The 27,675-nt window shown below is 44.9% G+C and overlaps 1 protein-coding gene across 1 annotated transcript in view; it reads left to right on the top strand.

Moving 5' to 3' along the window:
• COPA (coat protein complex I subunit alpha) overlaps window positions 1-27,675 on the top strand; it is a 191,404-nt gene that overhangs the window by 97,798 nt on the left and 65,931 nt on the right. The window contains exons 10-15 of the mRNA XM_086945342.1: window positions 1,632-1,714; window positions 2,772-2,922; window positions 22,574-22,640; window positions 23,403-23,478; window positions 24,102-24,184; window positions 25,304-25,443. Coding sequence (XP_086801468.1) covers window positions 1,632-1,714; window positions 2,772-2,922; window positions 22,574-22,640; window positions 23,403-23,478; window positions 24,102-24,184; window positions 25,304-25,443 — 600 coding nt within the window. The remainder of the gene's footprint in view (window positions 1-1,631; window positions 1,715-2,771; window positions 2,923-22,573; window positions 22,641-23,402; window positions 23,479-24,101; window positions 24,185-25,303; window positions 25,444-27,675) is intronic.

A 27,675-nucleotide genomic window follows, 5' to 3' on the forward strand; every position in this document is an offset into this window, starting at 1 on the left:
CCGAGGCGAGAGAATTATCGAGTCCGCTGACCCTGGTCCAGAAACCTGCCATGCCGGGAATCGAACCCTGGTCCCGGGCCGTCCTCTGCTCTCGGGTCTGCCGTTGCTGGGTCTTCTGTTCTTGCTGTGCGACTCTTTTCATCTGTCTTCTTTCTTCAAGTCGACAGGATCTGCTTCTCAGTTGCCATGGACTTCCCTAAATGCTGAATTTAGGGGCATTAGGGGAGTGTAAGGTAGTAGCCAATGGGCTACTGTCCCTTGGAGGTCTCTACGCCTCCTATATTACCTCTTCACGTGGGAAGGGGGCATAACCTTGTCCCAGAATTCCTAAGTATGCCATCACAAAGATGGCTACTTATGAAAAATCATGTCCACCTCAGTTTAGCCCACCTTAGCAGTGGTAGTAGCCTGGGGGTGGCACGTCTACGTGACTAGCTAATTTTCCTGCCTGTACAGCCGCCTAAAGGGGCCCTGGATAAGGGGATTGGCTTCCTCTCCTGTTAAGGGGAGCCAGATTTGCATTTCAAAGGTGGCAGCTCTTTGAAGCTTGCCGACCTAGGAAGGCTAATCAGCAGTTGCTCTATGAGAGTGGGTGTTACACCCTTCTTCCTGGACATGCTTTTGTTCTGGGGCTACTGAGAGCAGAGGCTCTCGCCCTAGGAGGGCAGAACAGTGTCTCGTGTGGCTGGCTGGCAGAAACCAGCCATGGCGCACACTACAGGCTAGTAGGTTTTAAGGGTGCACCTCTATTGGTAAATCCATTACTCAAATCAGTGTGGGTTTATCAATACAAGATGTTTGATACCAAATATTCCAATTGTCAGTGAAGCCATCATGTAGCTGGGGAACTCGTTATCACCAGTGTCCAGCTCATGTTTTAAAATGGCTTCACTGGTCATTTGTTCTGGCAGTAATAGGACTGACAAGCACTGCGGCATATCTGCTCATGCAGGTATGCCCTCACAAGTAATATTCAGCACCCTGCCTTAGGGCTATCAGACCTGCTGTACGGGTTACTTACAAATATTCCATGCAGTGTTGGGTGGGGCATGGCAGCCAAGGATGTTTGACATGTTATGTTTTCACTTTTGTCCACTTCAAGACATGCAGCCTTTAGTACCTCAGGCTCAAGGTACCAGGGGTACCATTTACTGGGGACTCACAGAGGTTGCTAATGATTTTGTATATTGGGGTAACAATTGTACAGTTTTGGGAAAGAGCTCTGGCACTGGGGGACCTGGATAGCAAGAACCCAGTGCGCTTCCAGTCTAAATCGCATCAAATACCAGGCACAAAGTGGGGGTGACCTGTCAGAAAGGGCTACTTTCCTACACCAGCAGTCTTTACATATAAGAACTGTTATTACAGGTAGGTAATGTTTTGTATAAGCTTCTATTGTGTTTTCAAGTGGAAGATATTTAGTAAGCCACAGAGGACCCAAAGGATTCTTTTCAGTTTTATAGGTCCTCAAAATGTCACGCCTTATTGCTTACTTAATAGCGCTAGTGAGAGTGTGACTGTTTATTCCAAGCAGTGACAACCGTTGAATTCTGCTGATCAGTTTGTTTGGTTACTGATTGAGTTTTTATTTACAAAGATTTCTTTACACCCTTTTCCTATGTTCTGTTTAGGACTGGAGTCCAGACCTTCCGTAGGGATCATGACCGGTTTTGGGTTCTTGCTGCCCACACCAATCTAAATCTCTTTGCTGCAGGTAAGTCAAGTTGCAAAATGCTGCATCGTAACCATTTCAAATCAATACTAAAATAAGGCAGCAGATTTTGTGAGGTCTTTCTACATTGGCAATTATTTCCAGTTAACTTGCCCCCAACTACCCTTAAATTTGAGTTAAAAAGTTGTTGACTGCGTGTCTTCCACAACTGAGATTATAGAGTTGGGACCCTTAGAAGTCACTGACTAATATCCACTGCCTTACTGAACGTTGGATGTCTTCATTTCATTGTAGGCCTAAAGCTTCCTGCTCAGTGAAAAATTAGATCTCATCAGTGTGTAAAGGATGGCTTTGGTGGCAATTGTGGAAAAGAGCATAGCATGACGTAGAAAGAGATTTTTATATTGAGAACACAGTTTACAAAATCTCTAAAGGAATTTACCTCTGATAAGCATTGCTCCTTGTCGATCTGATCTTCAAAAATTCTGAAATGGAAATGGGCATACAAGAGTAGTTTCTTGTATTGCAGAGAGTTAATAGAAATCTGTCATCTAAAGTTAAATTAAAAATTACTTTGTTGGGCAGTGCTGGAAAGTGAACTATCTGAAGATCAAATCGAAGAGGTGGCCCTTTGATTCTATGTATTCTTGTAGCCACCAGCTAAATTGCAGTGACACATTCACCCCTCGCCATGTGTGTGCTGAATGTTACATTCAGTGTGTAGCGGATGCAAACACTGTCCACAGCTGATATTAATTTGATGCCCCCTACCTGGCTGTATAAAAGGATCATGCTGAAGATGAAACAGACTGAAGAGAGGAGCTTTGGAGAGAAACGGTTGTAGAATCTGTTATTCATTCAGGAGTCTAACATTTTGATGTTCACGTTCTGTACACTTCGATTAAGCTAATTCTGTGTAAAAATGTGAGCATGGATGCATCAATTAAATAAAAAATGAAAGTGTAATTGGCTGAGTATTGTTTTTGAAAACATCTGCCATACTATATTGATACCTGAGTCTGCTGGGATTATATTTCCCTATTTCTGTGCTGCAATATAGAGACTTGTATCTCAAATACTAATTTGCTTTATTTTTCAGGGCACGATGGTGGAATGATTGTTTTTAAACTAGAACGTGAACGTCCGGCTTATGCTGTCCATGGAAACATGCTGTACTATGTCAAAGACCGCTTTTTACGCCAGTTGGACTTCAGCAGCTCAAAGGACGTAGCAGTCATGCAGTTAAGAAGGCAAGTTCTTGGGAGATGTCTACAAATGATTTTGCTCAGCAGGTCTACAGGCTTCCGTAGGATGGTAAAAACACAACGCAGCCCCTGCACTATATATGGTCAATATTTTCTTGGTAAATTTGGTCTTGGTTAAGCTAGTTAACTGTGCACATCAAGACTTTCAGCGTCAGCATTCAAGGTAGGAGAACATTAGTGCAAATATAAAAGTTCAAAAGACGTAATGTTCTTGGTGTTGTCCACCAGTTTAATGTTCCTCTGTACAGGCCAACGCGTGTTTCATCGCAGGGAACAGACTGCGAATCTTCAGGGCTGGATATAGATACAAAAGGTACATTTGTGAGGTTGTTCTATTCATTAACATATTACGGTAGTGACCTAATCGTGTATACCAGGGTGAGAGACCGCATGCCATTGAGTGACTCTGTGTCGTTGTGACTCAAAAACACTGTACAAGTGACTTTTGTGGCATGTGATGTTACCTTAGTGTTTATAACATCAGTTTTTATATTTTAAGTATTCTCACTCATCATTGGGTGTTTTTTATATATGTACATGATGAAAACTATATACACTCACCGACCAGAGAAAAATTAAGGTGACGAAGTGAAGAAAGTGTGTGTGCTTAACGAGTACGGTAACCCCTGTGACTTTCAGTGAATACCTAGACGTCTAAATTGACTATATAGTTATACATAGTTATTTACGTTTCCTGTAAAATAAGAATTACTTGTTTATCGGAAAATAATTTTTTGGTGACTGTTGTACATTTAGAACCTCGTTTTCATCCATAAAGAGCTTGCACCAAAGTTGAATATGGCCCTATGGGGTTCTAAATATCATTGTTTGGAACTACTTCGATGGAAATTTGGCGGTCTGCGGTATTCTATCGAGAGAGTTTAGGGAGATGGAGCCCGTCAGTGAGAGGACTCTGTACTGTGTATACAGAGAAGTTATATGAGTAAGGCACCAAAAAGCGGACAACGGAGGAAGATTATAATTAGGTGATTAAGTGAACAGGTATACCGGGAACACCAACTATATATAATAAAAAATCAGTATATAAGACGGACTGGGGTCAATGGATAGGCAAGTGTAGGATGGTACTAGAATATCACATAGCATGTAAACTGACATTCCTAAACTTGGGTTCTTCAGTTTCACATCCTTAAAATGTCCCAAGGGTACCTATGAGTGCTATCTGTAGCATTCAATGGAGCCATTATTCTGGAGCTGACAAGGACCTCAAACTCAAAGTTCTTCCTTGTGTAGCAGAGTTGTCTTGTACTCAACCTCTTCATTGATTTCTCAATTCTACTTTGACTGTTGCATTACCTCTTCCACAGTCCGTTTCTTAACCCATTAATACGTTTTCATTTTTTAATTTCCCTTTCACAAAAAATACAACACCCGCTCATTCCACAATTCTTAACTATCCCAACATGCAGCAGTCCTCTACCAAGAACATTGACATTATCACTCTTTCTTTAGTTGAAGCTTTATTATCCAGGTACAATTAAATACTAGATGTTTGTAGATGTTTATGCATGTAATGATACTATGTATGAACCTCTTCAATACCGGGTATTCCAAATTGAAGGAGTTTTGGTTGACTTGGCCTCATCAGATCTGAGAAGGCAAGTTTATTTAATTTTTCTACATCTATAATGGGATCCACTTTATAAGTAAGGGCATGTGAGTAGGTTGCATACCTGCATGGTCCCTGCCCTTCCCCTACCTGTAACGCCCCTAAATTTTTAGTATTAAGGGGTACCCTGAACCTTCCTTCCTCAGTTCCCGATACCAAAACAAGCAAGAAGATCAAGAAACAAGAAGACCTGCTGTGCAGCTGCTAAGAAGAGGACAACACCGACTGAATTGGCCCCAGCCCTACAGGCCCGTTGACCCTCAAACTTGCTCCTCAAAAATCCCGGCTCCTTCTGTGGTCAGCAACCTCACAAACCCCGGAGGACCTGACTGCCTTGTGACTCTACCAAGACTGGGACTCCCACGAGCAGTGGTTCTGCTCAAACAACAATACCTCTCTTGCCAGCCAGGAACTGGTAATCCAGCACACTGTGCACCCGCCGAGCTTGGCCGGTACCTCAGTGACCAAAGACCCTTAGGACGTCCCCCCGGCGATTCTGACCTGGAATCCAGTGCCCAAGGACCCTCCTCGACGACGACGCCTGCAGCCTCAGAGCAAGGGATCACTCCAACCGCGACCTCAAGACACCCCTGTTCCCTGTGCCCCACGGCCCCCTGTGCCCAACTCCTGGGTGCCTACCTATCCTCCAAGATCCCAACTTACCCCTCGAAGTGTTGGTCGCTCCAAAAGATCTTCCATCCTCCATCCCCGAGCCTGCAGCCTTTGTTCACTTTCCAAGAGCTCTATTGAATGACATTGAGTGCCCAACTGCTCAAGCACCCTGCACCCAGCCGCATGAGTGCCCCTGGGAGTGCAACCTTTGCCTTAAACTACTTACCCATTTGCCCTGAGCAAGTGACCAGGAGCCCAGCTCCCACAGCCTCGTGGCCTGCTTGCCAGCAGCCACCAACCGAAGGCCCCCTGCCTCTCATTGGATAACATTGGGCCGAACTACTGCTGCACCCGGCTGCCCCTGTGCCGCTGAGGGTGTACCAGCTGTACCTACCTGACCCTGGGAGACCCCTGAGTCTATGACCAGAACCTTAACTCTGCCAGTCGAGTACTTACCTAAAAGCAGATAACTCACTTTTCTTCTATAGGCTAACATTGACTGGTTTCACTAAGAAATTCTTCTAAGTGTGGAGTTTTGGAACTTTAAAATATTCATCTAAAATCAGCCGAACAACGAATTCCGATTTACTCACCTGTTATCAGGAGAGACACTAGTGCTGCATCTTTTATCCCATACTGACCCTGTAAAGTAATTTTAAACGTACTTACCAGTAACTTGAATTTCCTTCCATAGGATATCATTGACTGCTTTTTGCTGAAAGTTTCTGCGTCGATTTTTGAAACTTACAAATATTCTTTAAAAATCGTGCCAACGATAAAAACTGAATTACTTGCCTGTTTTAGATAGATGTCGCAGTGCTGAACCTAGGAGCCCAGCACTGGATTACACAAGTAACGCCAATATACTTTACCTGCAAACTGAATTTCCTTCCATAGAACAACAGTGTTAACATTTAAAATACAATAATATTCTTTAAAAATCACTACTGTAACCAAAACGCTTTTAGATAACTGTTTACAGTGCATGTCCCAGGACTGAATCTAGGATCCAGTCCTGTGGTTAGAAAAGTAATCTAAAAAGTAATTAATTGCATTTTAACTGGAAATTCCCATTGTAGCTATTGTAATCAAAAAGTCTATTACCTATTTGAAAAGTATTAAACTAAAGTAATTCCTTCTGAGAAAGTATATTTTGATACCTTGTTGGTTCTAAAATAAAAAAAGATATCTTTTGATATATAACAATTGGCCTAGAGTTCAGTTATTGAGTGTGTGGGACCACTTGCTGACTGAGTGTGTACAACAAATGCTTTACACTGCTCTCTGATACTGCCTTTCTGCTCGACCAAGCTACCACTTTAGAGAGTAAGGTTATATCTTTCTTTAGCCTCTGCCAAACCTCTGGGGACTGTGGACTGTGTGCACACTGTATCTTACTTTGGTCCAGTATATACAGAGCCACTTTCTTACACAATTAACATATTAAAACAAGTGCTGCACATCAAGTTAAATAAATAGGAGCTAGAGGTTACTGGTATGGTTACTCTTCACATCAACACCATGCCACAAGTCAATTAAACTACAATATTTTTACTTTACCCAATTGTGTCTTTTTAATTTCACATAGATTTTCTTTTTTTTCTTTTATGAAAGTACCTCACACACATGGTGTTTTCTTGGAAAATGATTATTGCTTTGCTATGTGATATCTGAATATAGACTCCAGAGTACTAATTTAGTAGCTGGTTGATTCCTACAACTTCTAGGTTGTCTTTTTATCTACACTTTGAGTGAAAGTTTTAAAACACCTCTCAATACTATACAAACCTTCTGACATTGGTGTGTTGCAATGGTTTTGAGCAAAAAGAGAAAGAAGAACCAGCGAAGAACACATGGGAGGTTGTAGTAAGTCCTGGGTCTGTCACATAGGGGAGAAAGCAAAGAGGACACATCTTCGGCTCTAGGAAGATGGGGATGTTTGTGAACTACAAATTACTTTATTTTGTTACACGTCTCATGTTTTTGCAAGATATGTGGTGTAATGTTCGGAGGAGCCAGACACACTCCTGACATAACTTCACTGTCTTTCCAAGTCTGGAACACGTTGTTACATTCCCCAAACCCTAGCGTATTTATATAGGTTTTGTATGACTTCTAAGTCTTTTTAAATGTGCTAAGTTTATCTGCCAATAAAACAGTTTCTCCATTGTATAAATGTTCCAGATCTCCATCCACCATATGCTTGGTGGGGGTGAAGCTTTCAGCTTCCAACAATTTGATTAAGTTCATCTTCTCACTAGGAGAAATTGCGTAATTAGTCACCCCACAGGAAAAGGCATGGGGTGCATCCTATCCTCCCCGGACGGTCCCGCAAAATCAAAGCTACATTGAGATTTATTTATTTATTTATTTATTAAAGTTTTATATAGCGCTGGCTAGACCCGGAGGTATCAGAGCGCTTTACATGAGAATCAGATCAAAGTTACAGGTTACATCGTTACAATGGTTAAACAGTTCTAAGAGCATGGCAACATAGTTACTTGTAAGGTCGAGAAAAACAATAAGCACAAAATACGTAAGGGGAAAAGAAGGCACGGTGAGAGATTCAGGGGGGGTTGGAGTAGGGGAAGTAGACCGATAAAGAAGGTGGGAAAGAGGAGGGGAGGGTGAGAGACATAGCCTAGGGAGAAGAGGGGAATGGTGACAGGGACACAAACCGGTAGACGAGTCAAGGCAACGTCCAAAGTCCAGTAAGCTGTGATCCCAAAGGAAGTGGTATCCCTTCCCTATCTCTATTGCGAGAGGCTCCCTTTACGCAGTGGACTCTCTCAGAGAGGTCTCTGAGACTCCAAGGCCTACAAACTGGATCCTTCCCCAACAAGGGGATAGGGAGTGCTTTGGCAAGTTGTGCCATACCATACCTCAAGTGTGAGTTACTCCCTTTGCACAGTGGACTCACTCAGCAGGTTCGCTGAGACTCCAGAGTATAAATATTGGATCTTTCCCCAACAAGGGGAGAAGGAGTGCTTAGTCAAAAGGGCACAACGGACAGGGAATAGGCAGAGTAGCAGGCAAGGGGAGAGATTCAGGGGAGAGAGGATAGGGGCTAGGGAAGAGACAAATAAGGAGAGACGAAAAGAAGTCTGCCTAAAGACCGACTGGGTAGGTGACGACCAAGGAGGGAATCCAAGGCCCATCTCCCCTATAGCTAAACCAAGTAGCTCCATCGGGCATCAGACAAAATAGTTCAGTCTCAAAACATTGAGAGAGGAGGGAGAGACATAAATAGAGTGAGGATGCGGTAGAAGACGAAAGGAGAGACGACAGGAAGTGCAACAATGTGGTTCAACAATATACTAGAAGAAGATCAACAAGAAACATTAAATCAAACAATCAGCAATACAATTAGGGGAGGAGTGAAAGGCGAGGGAAAGTAGTGGGGGGTAGGGGAGGAGAGGGAGTGTGGATAAGGGAAGAGACAACCATAGAGACGAAAGGGAGTCTGTCTAAGGTTCACAGAAAAACAGGGTGGGGACAAAGGGCAAGGGCATGGGAGGGCAGAGGACAGAAGCTGGAAAGAGTCAGAGCAGAGAGGGGGGAAGGTTGCATAAGGTTTGAACAGACAGAGGCACGTAACTCCTGCCTGGGGGCTGTATTGTCTTGTTGGAGAATGCGGGCATTGAGACTCTGTTCATCTCCGATGGGTGAAAAAGATGGTGTAAGCGAGTCCTTTATTTCTAAGCTTGTGGCAATTCCTGTGGCAGTCCTAGGAGGGGGTATTCAGTTCAACAATGAGGCTTCGCCGGACCCCTCAGCCAGGGAAGCGCCGCTGCAGGAGATATGAGGGGCCTCTGCTCACCTGATGTCCATGGTGTTGTGAGCACTTCCAGGGGGGCTGCTGTGTCTGCCTCCTCACTCGCGGTGCTCCACGGGTGCCATCTTGGGGTCAGGCGGGCCGAGTTTGCCGAGTCCCCCAGGAGGATGGGGATGAAACAATGAGCGGTGGCGGGCTTCCAGGTCTTGGTCACCGCAATCAGGTGCCCCCTCAGATTATGGTGCCGCTGCGTGGATCGCCGGGGTCGGGACTCTGCCCCGGAAGACGGCAGCTCGGTGCAGTCAAAATGGCGGGACATGCCTCACCGGGACCTCCGAGTAGTGGAGAAGACGGGACCGACGTGGGAGGGCCTCTTTGGAGCGGGCCTCCGCCGGCCCCGCGATTGTCGCTGGGTTGACTGCTGGTCAATGTGGGGCTTTTTGATGTCCAGGGGAGTAACCACAGGTCTGGCTCGGAGGGCTTAATCTCTCTGTTATAAATGCTTTCATGTAGCTTAACTGGGAGTAGTATCCAGACAGAATTATGGGCGTAGAGCAGGAAGGAGGTTAAATCATGGTTAACTTGGTTTAAGATTGTTTGACTGGCAGATGTATGAAAAAGGGCCAGTAGATGGCGCTAAAGCCTCATTATTATTCTTGATTTGCTATTACAACAGTGTGCAATGTTTTCGAAGCATGGGAGCCAGATGTTTCGGTGTTGGGTACACTGAAGAATTAACGAAGGATGAGCCTCACAATTGGTAGACCCGCCGTTTAAGAGTTGCTCAGTGAATAAGATTCTTCAGCGCAGGGTGTACCATTTGTATAGTACTATACAGCTGTCTTGTAGACTACCGTTTCGGGAGTGGTGAAGTCAATTTTTAGTCTGGGCTTTTCACCCAAGAGTGATGCAAGCCCCCGGAGCTTCAATTGGGTGTTCCAGCGCAGTGGCCATTTTCAAGTGGATGCATTTAAATTACTAACCACCTAAGTAGTCTTCAGCTGAATCAGGGTTCAGGGCTAAATGAAGTTATCCAAGGCAAAATGGTCACATTCACAATATTGCGATATGGAGAAGTTCCTAAAAACGGAGTAAGCAGCACAGGGGAGAGGGCTAAGTAGAGGATGTAAACCCCCACCATATACGCCGCTTTTCCGTCTCTCCCCTCCGTAGTCTTTTGGTCATCCAGAAGTCATCGGCTGTGCATCAGTATGCCGCTTTGCACAACCGCAGGCTCTCCCCTCCGTGATCCGGTGATCATTAGCTGAGGCCGGCGTTCAGTATCAACCCCCAACGTGAAAGTTCCCGGGACCGCACAGCATATACAGATCTGGGCGAAATAATGAGGCGCCAAAGTGACGTTCCGCCCCACATGCCTGCCCCGTAGGACCGGAGCCGTTCCACGATTCTCCTTAGGAAACGGGCAAAACAGCTGCGGAGTGCGGCCGGGGTAGGGGTGATGAGCTCATCATCTAGAGCTCATCATCTAGTGCTCCCATAATTCCTTTAATGAGCTTCAACAAGGTTGTTCAATGGGACTGAACCTGTGGGCAAGACCACCAAATGTGTGTCGTGCTTCTCAACACCTTCCAGCACATATCAGTGGGCATGAGCATGTTCTTAGATCTACCCAGAGTCCGGTGCCACCTGGTAAGTACCTTGAAGGCATTTTCTTTTTATAAAGTCAAGTGGAAGCTGTTGCCTCTTTTTGCTGTACAGCTTCCCACTCTTCCTCATTGTATCCCTCACAAACTCCTCCTCCCATTGTATAATATAATTATGTAGAACTAGATACGGAGCTGTATCTAAACCTGGATGTAAGCATGAAATGCTTTTTGGATTGATGTTTGAATGAATATAGAGTCTACTATGGTCATCTCACATCCACCTCGAGGTCATCATTCCCCTGTGCTCGGCAGTGTGAAGCCTCTGTTCTTTTAAACCTCCTTTCTCTGCCATTGATCTATAGTTTGACGTTCCTACCTTGTTTTTATGGTTCTACTGTCAAAATAAATCATTGTCTGTGTGGACCAGGCCTTTCAGGGTTTAAGAAGAGTGGGGCATGTTGGTCTTTGGAAAATCTGGTTAATGTGTCTGTGAGTTTATGGGCCACTGGAAGATTGTAACCCTCTCCATACGGGCTAAGCCCTTCCAGTAGTCTAATAGTACCCGTATGGTATATAGAAGTGTATCTTTGGTCTATGATAAGAATGAAGCCAAAGCAAATAAAATGAAAAAGGAGACAGTGCTCCTCGCATATTAACCAAAGCTTTATAATCTGTGGTTACATCCATTTTATTGACTGTACAATACGAGTGGCCCATTTTTATGGGGAAGCATGAAGTAATCGAAGATCTCCTTTCACCAGTACTTTAAAGAGGCTTGCTTTATTGAGTCTAGGAGATTTACCCTCCCATAGAAAGAGTAGTAGACCAGATTTATCTCTTTTAGGGTCTGTTTGGTAATAGGCAGAGGGAAGGCTGGCGCCACATATAATAGACCGGGGAGGAAGTTCTTCTTGATACTATTGAGTGACGTAATCCAGGACATTTAGAAGTTGTATTTTCATACACATTTTGATACCAAGAACTTCGTTATCAAGTAAGTACTTTTTTAAACATCGTTTTTTACAGGTAAGTAAAATGTTTTCTTAAATGCTTTTTTAGGCAACAATGCTTTACTCTGGGGGGAAAAACGGCGTATGGTGCATACAATTATTAACGATTGGTTTCTGGGGGTCTCCTCGTAGGGGGCCAAGGACCCAAAGTCCTGAAGGAGACCCCCAGAAACCAACCAGCAGTTACTCGTTACCTCCCCTGGGGCATCTGGGTGCAGAAGGTACTAGTCGGGTTGATAAATTTGCAAGCTATGCTGGTGGAAAGAAGGATGGCCACCTAGAAACAGGTTGCAAAAGGGGACTTTGGGACCAGTTTGAGAGCTCCAAACAGTGTGTGTGTGGAGGGGTGGGGGATGAGTCACAACGGTTCTGCGAGCAAGATGGCACAGCCTGTATTCAGGTGCTCAGGTGCAGAGTACAGCTGGGTTCTATGCGTCCAAGGCCCTCGCGTTGTCGGTCTCACCGGTTAAGGGTGCAGAAATCAGAACAGCTGAGCCACTCTCGAATTGGGTCTCTGCAGTGCCGACGTCCCTCGGCGGCTGCTCGGTTTCGGTGCTGTTAGTCCTGACTGTGCTTAAACAGGTCTTTGGTTGCTGCAAGGGGTCTGATACCCCGGGTATAAGTGCTGTGCGGCTACATTCGGTCCTGGTGTCCTCTCACTCAGTGGGGGAACAGATCTGATCTTTGGGAGCACAGGTACCTCTTCCTGGGTGGCTGTTGTGTCGGGCTGGCTGGAGAGAGGCTAGATGGTAAACAGGACTCGACTTCTTTGGTGCCTGTTGAATGCAGGGCAGTACCTCTTCTCCTCCAAGGGAGATTGCTGGCAAGTGTGAATGGCTGGCAGTGTTCCGGGGTTCTGAGCAGCTGCTCATTTGCAGGACAAGTCACTTGGTCATGATTGTCGAAACCGTTGCAGGCAGCTAGGGTTTGGCACATAAACTCCTCAGCAGTCTTCAGTTCTTGTTTTCTTTTGGCTCTTTGTCCTCTACTTCTGGATCAGTCGAATCGAAGTTTCTGGCATCTGGGGTGCCTCCTAAATACTCAATTTAGGGCAGTTACAGGTAGTGGACATTAGGCTACTTACCTTTAGGTTGACTACACACCCTATATGACCGCTTCCTTTGGGGAATGGCCACAACGCTGACCCGGAGAGCCTATTTCGGCAAAACTAAGATGGTGGAATTCTAAGTTTCATGTTCACATCATGTAGCCCGCCTTAGGGTAGGAACTAGCCTGATAGGGAACACGCCTCCTGACTAGCTAATTTTCCTGCCTGTTCTGGTGCCAAACGGGCCCAGGGCAGGGGGTGGCGTTTCCCCTGTCTGGGGGTACCTGGGTCAAATAGCTAAGACAGCAGAGGCCTTTGAAGCCTCTGCATTGATAGGATGATCACTTAGCCATCCTGCTTGGAGGAGGTAACAACACCTCTGGATGGAGTAGGCATTGTTTCTGCCCTCAGAAGGTAGGCTCACGCATGCAGGGGGGTGGGAACCTGTCTGTGGTGGCTGTAGGAAAGTGCCCTTTTTGACATGGCCACCCCCACTTTCTGCCTGGTATTTGATGTGATTTTGACTAGAAGTGCACTGGGTTCCTGCTATCCAGGTCCCCAGTGCCAGATCTCTTTCCCAAAAACTGTGCAGTTGTACCCATATTGGCAATACCTTTAGCTCTCCCTGTAAGTCCCTAGTAAGTGGTAGGGCAAGGAGAATGACGAGTGTCCTTGAGCACTGCAGCACTAATTGTGCCCCCCCCCTTAAAGGCCCCTTCACCAAACCCATACAGACTGCCACTGCAGGCTGTGTGTCTTGGTGCAGACAAAAGTGATGACATGGCACACCTCCCTGTGACACTGCATGCAGTATAGTTAAGCCACTCCTACAGTAGTCCTTACAGCCCTAAGGCAGGGTGCACTACACTACATGTGTGGACACATCTGAATGATCAGATAGGCCCCTGGGATGTCTAAATCGAATCTTAGATATTACAAGTGAACAGGGAAGCCATTTTAAGTACATATGCTGGACACTCTTAATTACGAGTTCCCCAGCTGCATGATGGCTTCACTGAAACGAGAGTTGTTTAGTATCAACATCTCGCATTAATAAGCCCACACTGATTCCAGTGATGGATTTATTAATACAGGTCACCTTAGTCGGCTGGTGGGCGTGCGGGTGCAAAGGTGCTTTTCGGTGGTGGGTGCCTTGTATAAGTTAGTGGGGAATGGTCCGGTTAGAAAGAGGCTACAAGCAGGGACTGGGGAGCCAGTCCGGCTGAACCCAAAGGGGGGTCAGGTCTTGAGGGTCTTTGGCTTGTAGGGTCACCATTGGTCCACTCTAACTTGTGTGCAGTGAGGTTTTGTCTGACGGGGTCGCGCTGCTTATGACTTTTGCAGTTCTTGGTTTCCTGCAGAAAGAGGCTGCAGGCGGCGACTGGGTAACCAGTCTGGGCAAACCCAAGAGGGGGTTCAGCTTTTGAGTCTGAGGACCCTATTGGCTCTCTGCTCCAAGGGAGGCCTTTCCGGTTGTTGAGGTGCTGGGCTGTCGTCCAAGGGTTTTGAGGAGGATGTCCAGCTCTTGGCGAAGTATGTACCAACGATGACCGAAGTACAAGAAGCCTGGCATGCTTTTGCGCAAATCTTTGGTGCAAGTCTTCAGTTTTAGCTGTTTATGGTGCTTCTTCTTTCTTCCTCTGTTTCCAGTAGTCTAATCTGATCTCCTGGTGTTAGGGGGCCACCTTAATACTCAATTTAGGGGGAGTGAGGGGGCAATAGCTAATGTAATACTTACCCCTATACTAAAACGGTTTGTACTTTCTGCGGAGCCAGAGTACCCTTGGCCGCTGCCCGGTGGAGCTGTCCTATGCATCTATAGCGGAGTCTGTCTCTAGGTCACCACCTTGGCCGTCACCTACCCAGCCGGACATTGGACATTTTTGTTCACGGTTCTTTCCGGTTTTATCTGTCTCTCTCCTCGATGGCCTTGACTGCTTTGTTCCCCCAGGAGTACTTTCCCTCTTCAGATCTACCCGACTCTGTCTGCTTTCCTCTCCCCTATCTACCTATCCCCCACCACCTTCCATTCCTCATATGACACGTCTTGGACATGCTACGCGCTAATATCTTATATTATTGTGTAATCTCATGTTTTTTTCATAAGCATATACTGGTAATTGCAACTGTAACTATGTAGCAATGTTCTGAAACTGTCCTATCTCATGTAAAGCGCTCTGATTCTTCCGGGTCTAGGCAGCACTATATAAAAAATTTCAAATAAACAAACCCCTGGGGTCATTACACCCCCTAAATGACCACTTCCTGTGGGGGGTGGGCATCACCCTGTCACAGATTTCTAAATTCTACCACACTCAAGATGGTGGAAACCTTTTTTGTGTTCAATTCAGGCTGTCCATGCTAGAGGTGTATCCAGCCTAGCAGTGCAACACCCCTCTTGACTATCTAATTTCCTGCATGTCTTGGTGCTAAATGGGCCTCGAGGCAGTGAGTGGCATCCTCCAGGTCTAGGGAAGCCAGGCTTGCATAACAAAGGTGGCAGAGTCTTTGAAGCCTCTGGCCTTGATATGCTGATTTTCTAGCCTCCCTGCTGCAGGAGGTGTAAACTTGTCTTTGTTGGCAGGTTGGACAAAACCAGTCAGCCATCACACTAGAGGGATATGTCATAATAATCCATCACTGGAATCAGTGTGGGTTTATTAGAATAAGGTGTTTGAAATCACCACCCACCATATGTTTCATTGAAGACATCATGTAGCTGGGTAACTCTTATGACCAGTGCATACTTTAAGAAGGCTTCCCTGTTCACTTGCAATATCTAGTAATAGAACTAGACACCACAGGGGCATAACTGCTCATGCAGATATGTCTTACATGTGCTGTAATGCACCCTGACTTAGTGCTCTTTTGGCCTACTGTAGGGGTGACTTACTTGTAGTACATGCAGTGTACTTTGGCCTTAGCCACCGGAAGTGGGCAAGGTTGTCTTTTCAAAAGGGCTTGCACCCTTTCACGCATCCCGCGATGGCAGTTTGTGTGTAGGTTTTGTGAGGTCCCTTTGGGTGACATAAGACATGTTGCAGCTTATAGGGACCCTCTTTAGTTCCCATGCCCCGAGTAGCACAGGTACCATTTACCCGCAACTTACAAAGGTGCCACAATCCTTGCCAATTGGGTTATATTCAGACATTTCGTTTTTTATTGGAAAGAGCACTGGCACTGGAGCCTGGTTAGCAGGCTTCAGTGCATTCAGTCGAAAAAGCCAGCACCTAGCAGTTAAAATGGGGCAAAAAGTGGGGGAACATTTGCGTTCTAGCTTCATACAGAAGGTGTTGATTTATTACCTCTAGCATGAACCCCCATTATTTGTGATAGTTACTAAAATATATTGTATGGAACTTCAGATGAGCTGAAAAGTGTTGCAGTCCTACAACATTGGGTGCTCTGTTGTCTAGGAACACTTTCCTGTGAACAAGGGAGTGAGGTAGGGGTGTGTTCTGGCCCCTACCCTCTTTTCATTGTTCATAAATATTGTTATCTCATACTACTCTTAATATTCCATTGACGCACCTACTCTTGCTGGATCCAGGGTTCCTCTATTAATGTTTGTAGACAACACCTTAATTCTGTCGAAGATTCAATCAGGTCTGCAATGTGCCCTTGATCAATTCACTTTGTTCTGCAATGACCATGATTTAGTAGTTCACGTCAATAAGACATAGTTCATGGTCTTGCATAAACACAAAGTAGTGAAAGCTAGAGTGGAAATGAACAATGTGCCCCTGGAACAAACCGACTCCTTTGCATACCTGGGTGTTACTTTGCTCAAACGCTTGAACTGGAAGCCACAGTTAGATCTATTAGTCTTAAGGCATAATCAACTTGCAGGGGCCCTCCTAAAAGAATTCTGGTTGTCCCAAACCAAACCAGTTGGACCGTCTCTATCTATTTACCAAGGGAAGGTTAGAGCCTCAATAATTTACAGGGCGGAACGTTGGGGGTTCAAAAACTTAGTACCATTAGTCTTAGCCCAGAACAAGTTCCTGAGGGCATTGACCGGCCTTCCTCAATCCTCTCCTCTGAGGCCCCTACTTTTAGATCTAGGATGCATTTCCTTTGAGGAGGCTGCGGGTTTTAGACCACTTGCCTATTGGCGAAAACGTTGGACAACCCCAGAGCTAGCACCTTATGCTAAAGCTGTTAAGTCCATTAGGGAAGCAGATAAATCAAACACAATTTCTTGGCTACAAAAGATTAAGGCATTGCTATCTGAAATGGTCCTCAATCACCTGTGTGAGGACTCCGAAGGGAATTCCCTTCCATCTAAAAGAGATCTTAAAGCCTTATATAGGGACAAGGTTTATGTAAAGTCGCTGTCCTCTGTTACTAGTGGTTCCCTCACAGGCCTCTTTCTTGAATAGAAGTGTGAGCATAAGCTGGAGGCCTATTAGGACATTATCACACGTCCTGGTGATAGAAAACTCTTCCACCAATTTAGAATGGGAACACCCCCCCCCCCCTTCCCCCCTCCCCTAAAATAGTTTAATAAAAAGTGGCGGGATGACCAGGATATAAAATGTGACACTTACTTAACTGAGGATGAGACTCTATCGTATTTATTTTATTTATTTATATATAATTTCTTAAGCACACTGTTACCAACCGGTGTCCTGGCGCTGAACTGATAACTCCCTAAACTTCAAGCCTCGCAACTAGAGAGTGAAAAGCCATGTTTTCAGATTTTTTCTGAACGTCAACAGGTTCATATTTTGTTTAAGGGTCAGGGGAAGGGCATTCCAGGCCTTCGTCGCTCCCTTCACAAAGCTTCTGCCCCCCAGCGCAACTTCCTGAATCGGGCTGTTTTAACCAGCCCCAAACTGGCCGACCTCAGTTGTCTGCCGGGTCTATACCATTGGAAGAGCTCCTGAAGAAACACCGGGCCCTGACCATGCAGTGCCTTAAAGACAATACACAGGGATTTAAACAGAATCCGCTTTCGCACCGGGAGCCAGTGCAGCTTCTCCAGTTCCTGTGTGACCTATGATAACTTCAGCAGACCCCCTATAAGGCGGGCAGCCGCATTTTGTAGGACCTAAAGTTTGTTCAGCAGTCCCTGTTGAGCCTCAAGGAGAAGGCTGTTACAATAATCGAGGCGTGAAAGCACAAGTGCATCACCATCGTCTTTCTGCTCCCAACTGGTAAGAAGGGAAGGACGTTCCTGATGATCTTCAACATCCAATGTATGGAAGAAGTGATAGCCTTAACTTGAGGTTTGAAGGAGAGTTGATTGTCCATGATCACTCCTAGATTCTTCACCTTCCAGGTAGGAGATGGTGGAGATCCCATATCTTCCGGCCACCACTTCGGGCTCCAAAGATTTGTGTTGGACCTGAAGATAAGTACCTCGGTCTTGGAAGAGTTCAGTTTTAAGCAACTCTTTGCCATCCAAGAACTGACTGCTAACATGCAGTCCTGGAATCTAGCATCGACCCCTAACTCTTTCCCCGGGAGCACTGAGACCACAATCTGAGTGTCATCCGCATACGATGTTAACTCGAATCTGAATCGTATGTCCTGTTTGTGTGCCCTGCATACAAGAGCCCTCGGCTGAAATGGCTCAAGCCGGTTTGTACAAAGTTTGGAACTAGATCTTGTCAAACGGCCCTGCGTATTTTAAAAACGGAAACTTCTGAAGTCATAGTTGTTGTTATGGCTACGTTTCTGAGCTGGACTTGGGTTCTTAGATTACATAATGCCTTGCAGGTTTTTCCTTCTATCTGCTTATGCATTGGTGTACTCCAGTTTACCCCACGCCATTGAGTCCAATTTTGAAGACTGTTACCAAGCCCTATGTAATTATGCATAAATAGCTTTTGACCCTGAATTCTCCCTTTTAAACCTTATCATTGTTTTAACAGTCTTGGGATTTTATATGACATGCTTTTTTTAACAAAATATTCTTGTATAAAATGTTACGTCTTTTTTAGGTCTCGTCCTATTCCATTCCGCGAGGAATGAATAGGACGAGACTATTGTGGCTAAACTAAGAGCTAAACTAAGCTCTGAAAAAAGCGGATTTCCAGAAGTGCATGTGGTCTTGTGAACGCGCTTCTATCCGCCTGCCTTGCAACACCACATGAAAGGCATTTGTTGCCACACCACCATCAAAGGCTTCTACTCCCCCTCACTCCCTTTCCTCCCCCCCCACTCGCTGGTCACGTCAAATGTGCGAGCTTTAAAGGGGCTTGCTTAAAGCTTGTTACCATTTGCTCCCGAGCCGCCTGCCTCCCACTTAAAAGGGATCCGCTCCCCGCCCACTGCTTCACACTTTACGGCCGCCAGGCCAGTCTCGCATTTCTCCTCGCCCCCTCCCCACAGCAATGCAAAGAGCTTGTCTTGTTCGGCAAACAAAACCTTGAATGGAGGCAGGGCGTTTAGCAGACAATTAACTCCCCCTGAGCCCAGCACACAATCGTGTTGTCTTGAAGTTTCCCCAGCAGACACCAGATAGCCCCTGGATAGCCGCTAAATGGCTGCCTGGTAGACGTCGTCGCTGATTGCATGTTTGCAGACCTTGCCTCCGTGTTTATGGTGTTGTATTTATCAGCTGGGACATTTCCTAACCTAAAAGACGAAGGCCACATTTCTATTAAAAGATTGTGCAACCAACCACGCTGTGGAAGACCAAGGCTTGGTGGAATTTATGACATTTTCTGAACCGATGCCTGGCATTTCTCTCCATTTGTTTGCTCCATTTTTTTTAATGTGAGGAACGTTTTGTTTCTCCAGAAATTGAGGCAAGGGGAAACACAAGATGGTGCTTTTAATGAACGTGCACGCATATGTTATAGATGTTGGTTTTCTTCGTTGAGGTATGTAGTTATTTTTTTAAAGTGGGCCGAACGAAAGTTTATATTATAAAAAAAAACAGTGACTGTTGCGGTTTCACGGATATAAAGTGCAAATGGTACCAATGCAATGTCACAAAATCGTCTTTAATTCTTCCTGCCCATAAAAATATTACATGTGACTCAAAGGTGTGGTAAATTAGAAAATCTGTTTTCCAAATCCATAATAAAATCGAGTAATGCAGGCAGGTGAGGTCTCCCAAGCCGCACACAAACACCAATGGTTCGCGCTCCTCCGCAGGCGTTCTAAAGGCGGGTGACATGACAGAGACTAACAGCCCCCTGATTTTATGTGTGCGTCACTAATCGGAACACAGGCTCGCACCTGGTAACAATCACCATGTACGCATGCACGAATGCACGGCAAAAAACAATTTTTTTTCTCACAATGTGAGAAAGTTTTGTAAACCTTATTTAATAGATTTATTTAAGCTGCGAAGATGTATCCCAAAACTATTTTCTGTTTTTATTCCATTCTTGGTGTAGCACTTAAATAGATATTTACAATGGTGCCAAGAGGAATTTCCCATGGCTCGTATGCCTGAGGTGTCGCCATTTGCCTACTACCATATTGTTTATTATTGGAAAATAAATATGTGCTATGCCATTAAGATGACATCCGCTTTCAAAAGAGTACAGCAAATCTGTAATTTACCTGATTGACTAAAGGAGCCTTCCTGCAGTGAGAGGTAACTGAAATGAAGGTGCTGCTCCTAAGGAGTTTGGGTCCCGAGTTACTTTTCCATAGCAAATTCTCCAACCTGACCAATTGGAATCCAAATCAATGATGATGCTGATGATGTGTTCGTGTGACACAAAATAGCATGAACGGGAGCACCAACTGTAGAGAGCAAAAATAGTTTTTGAGGTGAAAGTCGACACGAGGGCATCAGAAAATGCCTTAGTATTTGTTTAGCGCCAACCCCCTGCTAACTAATGCATCGGGGGCATAATTAAGCGCAGGCGAATTTTGTGTATACTAGCGAAATCTCTCGCAATTTCAAGCACTTCGCTTGTTACGTGAAATACTATAGATTTCCTCCACGTAAAAAATATTTTGCAGAAGCTCGTGAACAATACAAATGAGCCTACCCAAATAAATGATTGTTGTTCGCCTCTCTAGTCCAAAACAAGGTTGGAAACATTTCACTTAAAAAAAACACAACATGCCAGACCTTAATTTTGCTTAATTGTTGGGGCATGTTGTATCAGTCTCAAAATTCGCCTAAGCCGTGGCATAGTATGGTGGGAACAGAGCAGCCATCTCAGCAATTCAATGCACACAACCACACAACAACCACCCACAACAACCACCCACAACAACCACCCACAACAACCACACGCACACAACCACACGCACACAACCACACAGACACAACCCCCCCACACACACACAACCACACACAACAACCACACAACCACACACACACATCAACCACACACACATACACAACCACACACACAACCCCACACACAACTACACATAAACACACAAACACACACAACCACACACACAAACACATACAACCACACACACATACCCAACCACACACACACACCCAACCACACACACATACACAACCACACACACATACACAACCACACACACATACACAACCACACACACATACACAACCACACACATACACAACCACACACACATACACAACCACACACACAACCACACACACATACACAACCACACACACATACACAACCACCCCCACAACCACCCCCACAACCACCCCCACAACCACCCACACAACCACCCACACAACCACACACACACACACATTAACCACACACACAATCCCACACACAATCACACACAACCACACACACCCGCACCCACACACACCCACACACACCCACACACAACCACAACCACACACAACCACACACACACAACCACTCCCCTCACTCTATTGCCCTCACTCTATCTATCGCCCGCTATCTATCTCTCTATCGCCCTCACTCTATCTATCTGTCTATCTATTGCCCTCACTCTATCTGTCGCCCTCACTCTATCTGTCGCCCTCACTCTATCTGTCGCCCTCACTCTATCTGTCGCCCTCACTCTATCTGTCGCCCTCACTCTATCTATCGCCCTCACTCTATCTATCGCATCACCACAGCATCACTCAGCACCACCACAACATCACTATGCGCTATCACTGAACGCCACTGCATCACTCTTCGCCACCACAACATCACTCAGCGCTACCACAACATCACTCAGCGCCACCACAGCATCAATCTGTGCAACCATTCAACAACAACTGGTTCAAATATGTTCACTCAATGTTTCAAGCTTTATTACAAATGTCACAAAAAGATGTTAATATTTGACTTTTGTTCTTGGATTTTCGTCACAATAAAATACACTGAACATAATCTTCACAAAAGTAATTTACAAAAGTTTAAGCTATTGCCATTATAAATTACAATAACTTTTATTTAAGTATTAATTATTAAAAAAAATTAAAAGCCATTGTTATTTGTAATATCAATATATCTAAGTCATGTAAATACAACACATATTGCATTACAAATGCTATAGGTGTTACATTTGCGAAAGTTAAAACTATTGGCATTGTAAATGACAAAGCTAATAATTTTGCTATTTTCAAAACCAACACATAACTAAAAAATGTCATTTACAATACCAATAGCTCAAACTTTCCTAATGCGAGACCTATTGCATTGCAAATGCTTGTTTTATATTATATTGTATTTGTCTTAATGTGTCTTTTATGATTGATTATGATCGAATAAAGACGGAAATTGAATTGTCTAGGAACACCTTTAGATAATCCGGTTTACTGGTTCAGAAACCGACTTGGAAATTTCCTTGTCTTTGGGTGTAAGGAAAATGTGTCTCACGTGATGGAAGCTTATTGTATGTCTTACGTGAATATCTTCTTCAGATCTATAGAATTCTGATTCATGCTTGAGGGGACCTGTCATCTTAGGTTCTGGAAAAATGACATATTTATCATGTGCATAGTTGCCCATAAGTTAGGTATTCTTTTCTAGTTTAAAGTTGTATTGGTGTTAATTAGTTTTCTTTACTTTTAATTTCTAGTGGTTCCAAATTCCCAGTGTTTAACATGTCCTACAATCCTGCAGAAAATGCTGTCCTATTGTGCACAGTGAGTATTGCATTGTAAACATGTGTATTGATTAGTGAAATGGGCAGTATTTAATTTGATAGTGATGGATGTACTCTAGTGGGGCATAGAAATGTGTGGTCCATTGTGTTTCCCTATTGCTTTAAATAAAAGATTCTTCTGTTAATCTACTGTGTTTCATGTAAAAATAAAATGGCTCTTTGATCCTTTCGTTGCATTTAGGTGGATGCAAATGAGAGAAGGGTTTTGATTCTGCTCTGGCACTAACCTTATTAGTTGTAATGGACTGTTTAGGAATCTAGCTGCTGTGGCAGTTAGGCAACAAGTTGAAACGGGTAAAGTCATATGGGTCCTGAGCATCTGCCCAGTTTGATCTCCTTCCTTTAGCCATTATTGTTAAATTATGGTGGTGGCAGTGACAGGAAGAGGGCGGTGAACTGTGGTTGTGATGCTTGCTGGTTTGTTATTATTGTAGCATTCACTTTTCCGCCACTGTTTGTCTCCCATGCCAACTAGCAAAACGTTCATCACATCTAGAACCATTGCTTTAGAGTGGCTGGTTGTTTGTTAGTTGCTTAAGTAGCCCCTCAAAGTGTTGAGGGAGGACAGTCAAGAGAGCACTTTGGAGGCTTGCAGAACACTTCTAGGGAAGTAAAGACGTTGCATGAGCTTCCCTGTTTCCATTTGAAAAGTATGACCCTCTTGATGAGTGTACTTGTGCTTTATCCAAGGATTGTGTTTAAATGTAATTTTCATTCAACTCCGTTTGTTCCTTTTTTTTAGAGGGCCAGCAACCTAGAGAACAGCACTTATGACCTCTATACCATTCCTAAAGACGCAGACACACAAAATCCTGATGGTAGGCATTGTTTCTTGTGTTGGTTTCTATTCCTTTGTGCTGCGGCACTAATTTCTCAAGTATTTTGAGGGCTTGGCTTCTTATGTGAAGCCTGTCTCATTACACTAATGCCTTTGGTAACAGTGTCTTGGATAATCAGACCTTGCATCACTCAGAAGTGCGAGTGACACTTAGTTTTCAGTTGAAATCAAATAATATATTCATCTTTTTATATATCATGGAGACTAAGCTACCAAATATGGACTTTAGAGACCTTTCTGCTAATCTTCACCACTCTGAGTGACCCTGGTTACTAATAATTATACTGCATTTGCCAGTTACCAATCTGCCAAATTGCAAAAATATTCTGTTTTGCAGCGGTTATATTTTACACTCAGTCCAAGAAAGTTTCAAATTTGTGTTTTGGAAAGACATTCCCATTTAGAGAATCCGTACTACAATGCTATGTTACCTTTTTCTTCTACTGTCTGTGTCTGTGGTGGAATTTACTGATTGAGTAAAAAGTTTGCATAAGCAGCTATGCTGAATCTCCTCGTTTGTTATGTGTCCCTGATAAGTCTTTATATGACATAAAAAGAAAATGACATTTGTGTGTGAGAAATGAATGATTTGGTTTCTTTCAGCCCCTGAAGGAAAGCGCTCCTCAGGTCTCACTGCTGTCTGGGTAGCTCGCAATCGCTTCGCTGTCTTGGATCGCATGCATTCAGTAAGTTACTTTATCACAAACTATTTTCAAGGACGCACACATTTTGCTGTTAAATGGAGGGAGGGGCAGAGGGGGATATGGAGAGATATATATGTGGAGACGCCACTTGACTCCAGGTTAAAAGCCTTTAATGTGAGGCAATTTAGATCGGTGACAGCGACAGTTCAAAGCCGATACATCTGCAGCCCAATGCGTTTCGAGCACTCCTGTGCTCTTTATCACGGGCAGAAAGGCAAAACACACGCTGCTGAAAGGACGCCTTAATAAGCTTGACCAGTCCCGTCCTTATGGGCGTATGCCGAAGGCATGCTGGTACTTGATGTCCCTCCATCGTTACTCACAGTGGATGCCGGTGTTCGCCTCAGTGATCAAAGTAAAGTGTTCCCCCAGTGTGTTTTGCCTTTCTGCCCTTGATAAAGAGCACAGGAGTGCTCGAAACGCGTTGGGCTGCAGATGTATCGGCATTTAAGACTTTTAACCCAGAGTCAAGTGGCGTCTCCACATTGGGCGTTTTTGTGAATATATATATATATATATATATATCTCCATCTCCAAGTTTGTCCCTCCGGTGAGAAGCACTCAAACAGCCACACTGTGCTCAAAAGCCTTTAATTACGTACAGATACAAACGGCCCGCTGATCCCTTAAGCAGCCGTCACACCACTGGCGCCTGACGCGTTTCGAAAATACAAACTTCTTTCGCAAAGGCTGGTGGTAGTAAACAGAAAAGCACCGTCCAGTGTGCGTTCATGTAATTTTCAGATTCCATTGGCCTTCATGTAATCTCGCAGGAGAAATATTGATATATTGATATTTACAGGCAGTCTCTGATTAAATATTTGATTGGATTTTGGTCTCATAAATATAACTAAATACAATTAAAAAAAATATTGCCAATCGTTACTTGAATTGCACTCACTGTACAGCTGACTGTTACCGTATATATATCTCCCAAAAGTAAATTTTATTTATTGAGTAATAGGCATAAATGAAGATGTTTGCTTTCTGCATCCATCAAATAATTTCTTATGTTGGTGCTTCAGAGCTGGAAGATATTTTACTGCACATGATCCCCTTTCGATTGTCTTTTCTAATATGATATTATTTCATAAATGATAGATCCTGATCAAGAACTTGAAGAATGAAATCACAAAAAAGGTACAAGTGCCTAACTGCGATGAGATCTTCTATGCTGGTACAGGGAACTTGCTTCTGCGAGATGCAGACTCCATTACCCTCTTTGATGTACAGCAGAAACGGTAAGGCATGGTCGAGAACTACAGAGGGAAATGAGTACCAAAGGAGTAATAATATAACAAAGTTTGCATATTGAGTAATAATGTAGCTTTTACTCATTCATAGCCAGTTTAATATTCATTAGTCTGACAATGTTCCTCTGGGCATTACGAAGATAGTCATAGGGATATCGGGGGCGGCGTGTCTTTCGTGGAGGTGGGGGCAGGACTACATGCCCCAACAGCACTTGCATCTCCAGCCGACAACTACGCCTCAGCTGTTTTGCGCCTGGATGATTCAGAAAAGGGGGTGGTGATGAAGAGAGTGTCTGAATTAAGCAGACCACTCTTACCCAGTCCAAAGATCAGGGCTTGATCCATCACCGTTTTTTAGCTCACTGCACCATCCCAGCTCAGAACTTGGCTATATGCAAATTAGTCTGACCCTGGCCCAGTGCATCATGGGAACAGGGCAGACCAAACTACCAAGCCAATTATTATACTGGGAAGGAAACAAGCTACCGGGGACCGGTTTCTGGCATTTCAGCCGTCTTCGGCCCGGCTTGCTTGAATCCTGATGGTGCAATGAGCAAGGGACTCACATCTGAGTATACCCTTCCACGCTTATGGTGGACAAAAATGATTCAGAAAAGGGGGTGGTGATGAACAGAGTGTCTGAATTAAGCAGACCACTCTTACCCAGTCCAAAGATCAGGGCTTGATCCATCACCGTTTTTTAGCTCACTGCACCATCCCAGCTCAGAACTTGGCTATATGCAAATTAGTCTGACCCTGGCCCAGTGCATCATGGGAACAGGGCAGACCAAACTTCCAAGCCAATTCTTATACTGGGAAGGAAACAAGCTACCGGGGACCCGGTAGCTTGTCTCCTTTCTGGTGAAGAATTGGCTTGGTAGTTTAGTCTGCCCTGTTCCCATGATGCACTGGGCCAGGGACAGACTGATTTGCATATAGCCAGGTTCTGAGCTGGGATGGGGCAGTGAGATAAATAACGGTGATGGATCAAGCCCTGATCTTTGGACTGGGTAAGAGTGGTCTGCTTAATTCAGACACTCTGTTCATCACCACCCCCTTTTCTGAATCGTTTTTGGCCACAATAGGTGTGGCAGGGTATACTCAGACATGAGTCCCTTTCTCACTGCTCCATCAGGATTCAAGCAAGCCGGGCCGAAGACGGCTGAAATGCCAGAAACCGGTCCCCGGTAGCTTGTCTCCTTTCTGGTGAAGAATTGGCTTGGTAGTTTAGTCTGCCCTGTTCCCATGATGCACTGGGCCAGGGACAGACTGATTTGCATATAGCCAGGTTCTGAGCTGGGATGGGGCAGTGAGATAAATAACGGTGATGGATCAAGCCCTGATCTTTGGACTGGGTAAGAGTGGTCTGCTCAATTCAGACACTCTGTTCATCACCACCCCCTTTTCTGAATCGTTTTGCGCCTGGAGGCACTTACTTAACCGTGCCTGGGCTCCCGCTGTGCGGGACGCCGTGTCTTTCGAGGAGGTGAGGGCAGAACTACTCGCCCCAGCAGCACTCCCGGCCCCAGCCGCCAACGACGCCTCAGCTGTTTTGTGCCCACATCACTGCTCTCAACTTCAATTGACAGGATGTTACAGAGGGCCATAGGTGTGGTGACAACCGAAATTGAGCTAACCGAATCGCAGTTGTCTTTAACTCCTGCCTTCTTTTTTCTCCGCGGTACAAAAGGGGGTGGTATCCCACTAATCTACCCTCATCTCGGAAACTAATCCTTCCTTGTCTCGGGACGCTGACTGTGCTAAGGCGAGTGATGTACCAAATGTTCACTCGCAAAAAGGGGACATTATCCCAGGTCCTGTGAAAAATGAGAACATCATGCGAGTAGTCAGGACGGGGGCCAAACGGAAGAAGCGTGACAATAGGACACCCGAAAATGGAGATTCCATGGACGACCCGGACTTGAACAGGGGATCCACAGGCAGCGCACGAGTGGCCCCGGACTACCTGGATTGGGTGACGAACTTGGTGGTGGATTTACAGGTATAGTTCAGGTCTATTGTAAAAGACTGGCTTAGCTCCTTCGTAGCACTGGTAGGCAAGCTGGCAGAATTGCTATAGGTCAGGGCAGGCAGTTCAGGAACATTCACTGGGGGGTGGGTACTGGATGCTAGCTGTCAGACAGATATTGTTCCCGTAACATCTAGAACAAGGCTTGAGCGCTCATATGCCCAAAACCTCACTCCCACCACTGATACCTA

This window comes from Lissotriton vulgaris, chromosome 12 (genome assembly GCF_964263255.1).
Source record: "Lissotriton vulgaris chromosome 12, aLisVul1.2, whole genome shotgun sequence".
Lineage (NCBI taxonomy): Eukaryota > Metazoa > Chordata > Amphibia > Caudata > Salamandridae > Lissotriton > Lissotriton vulgaris.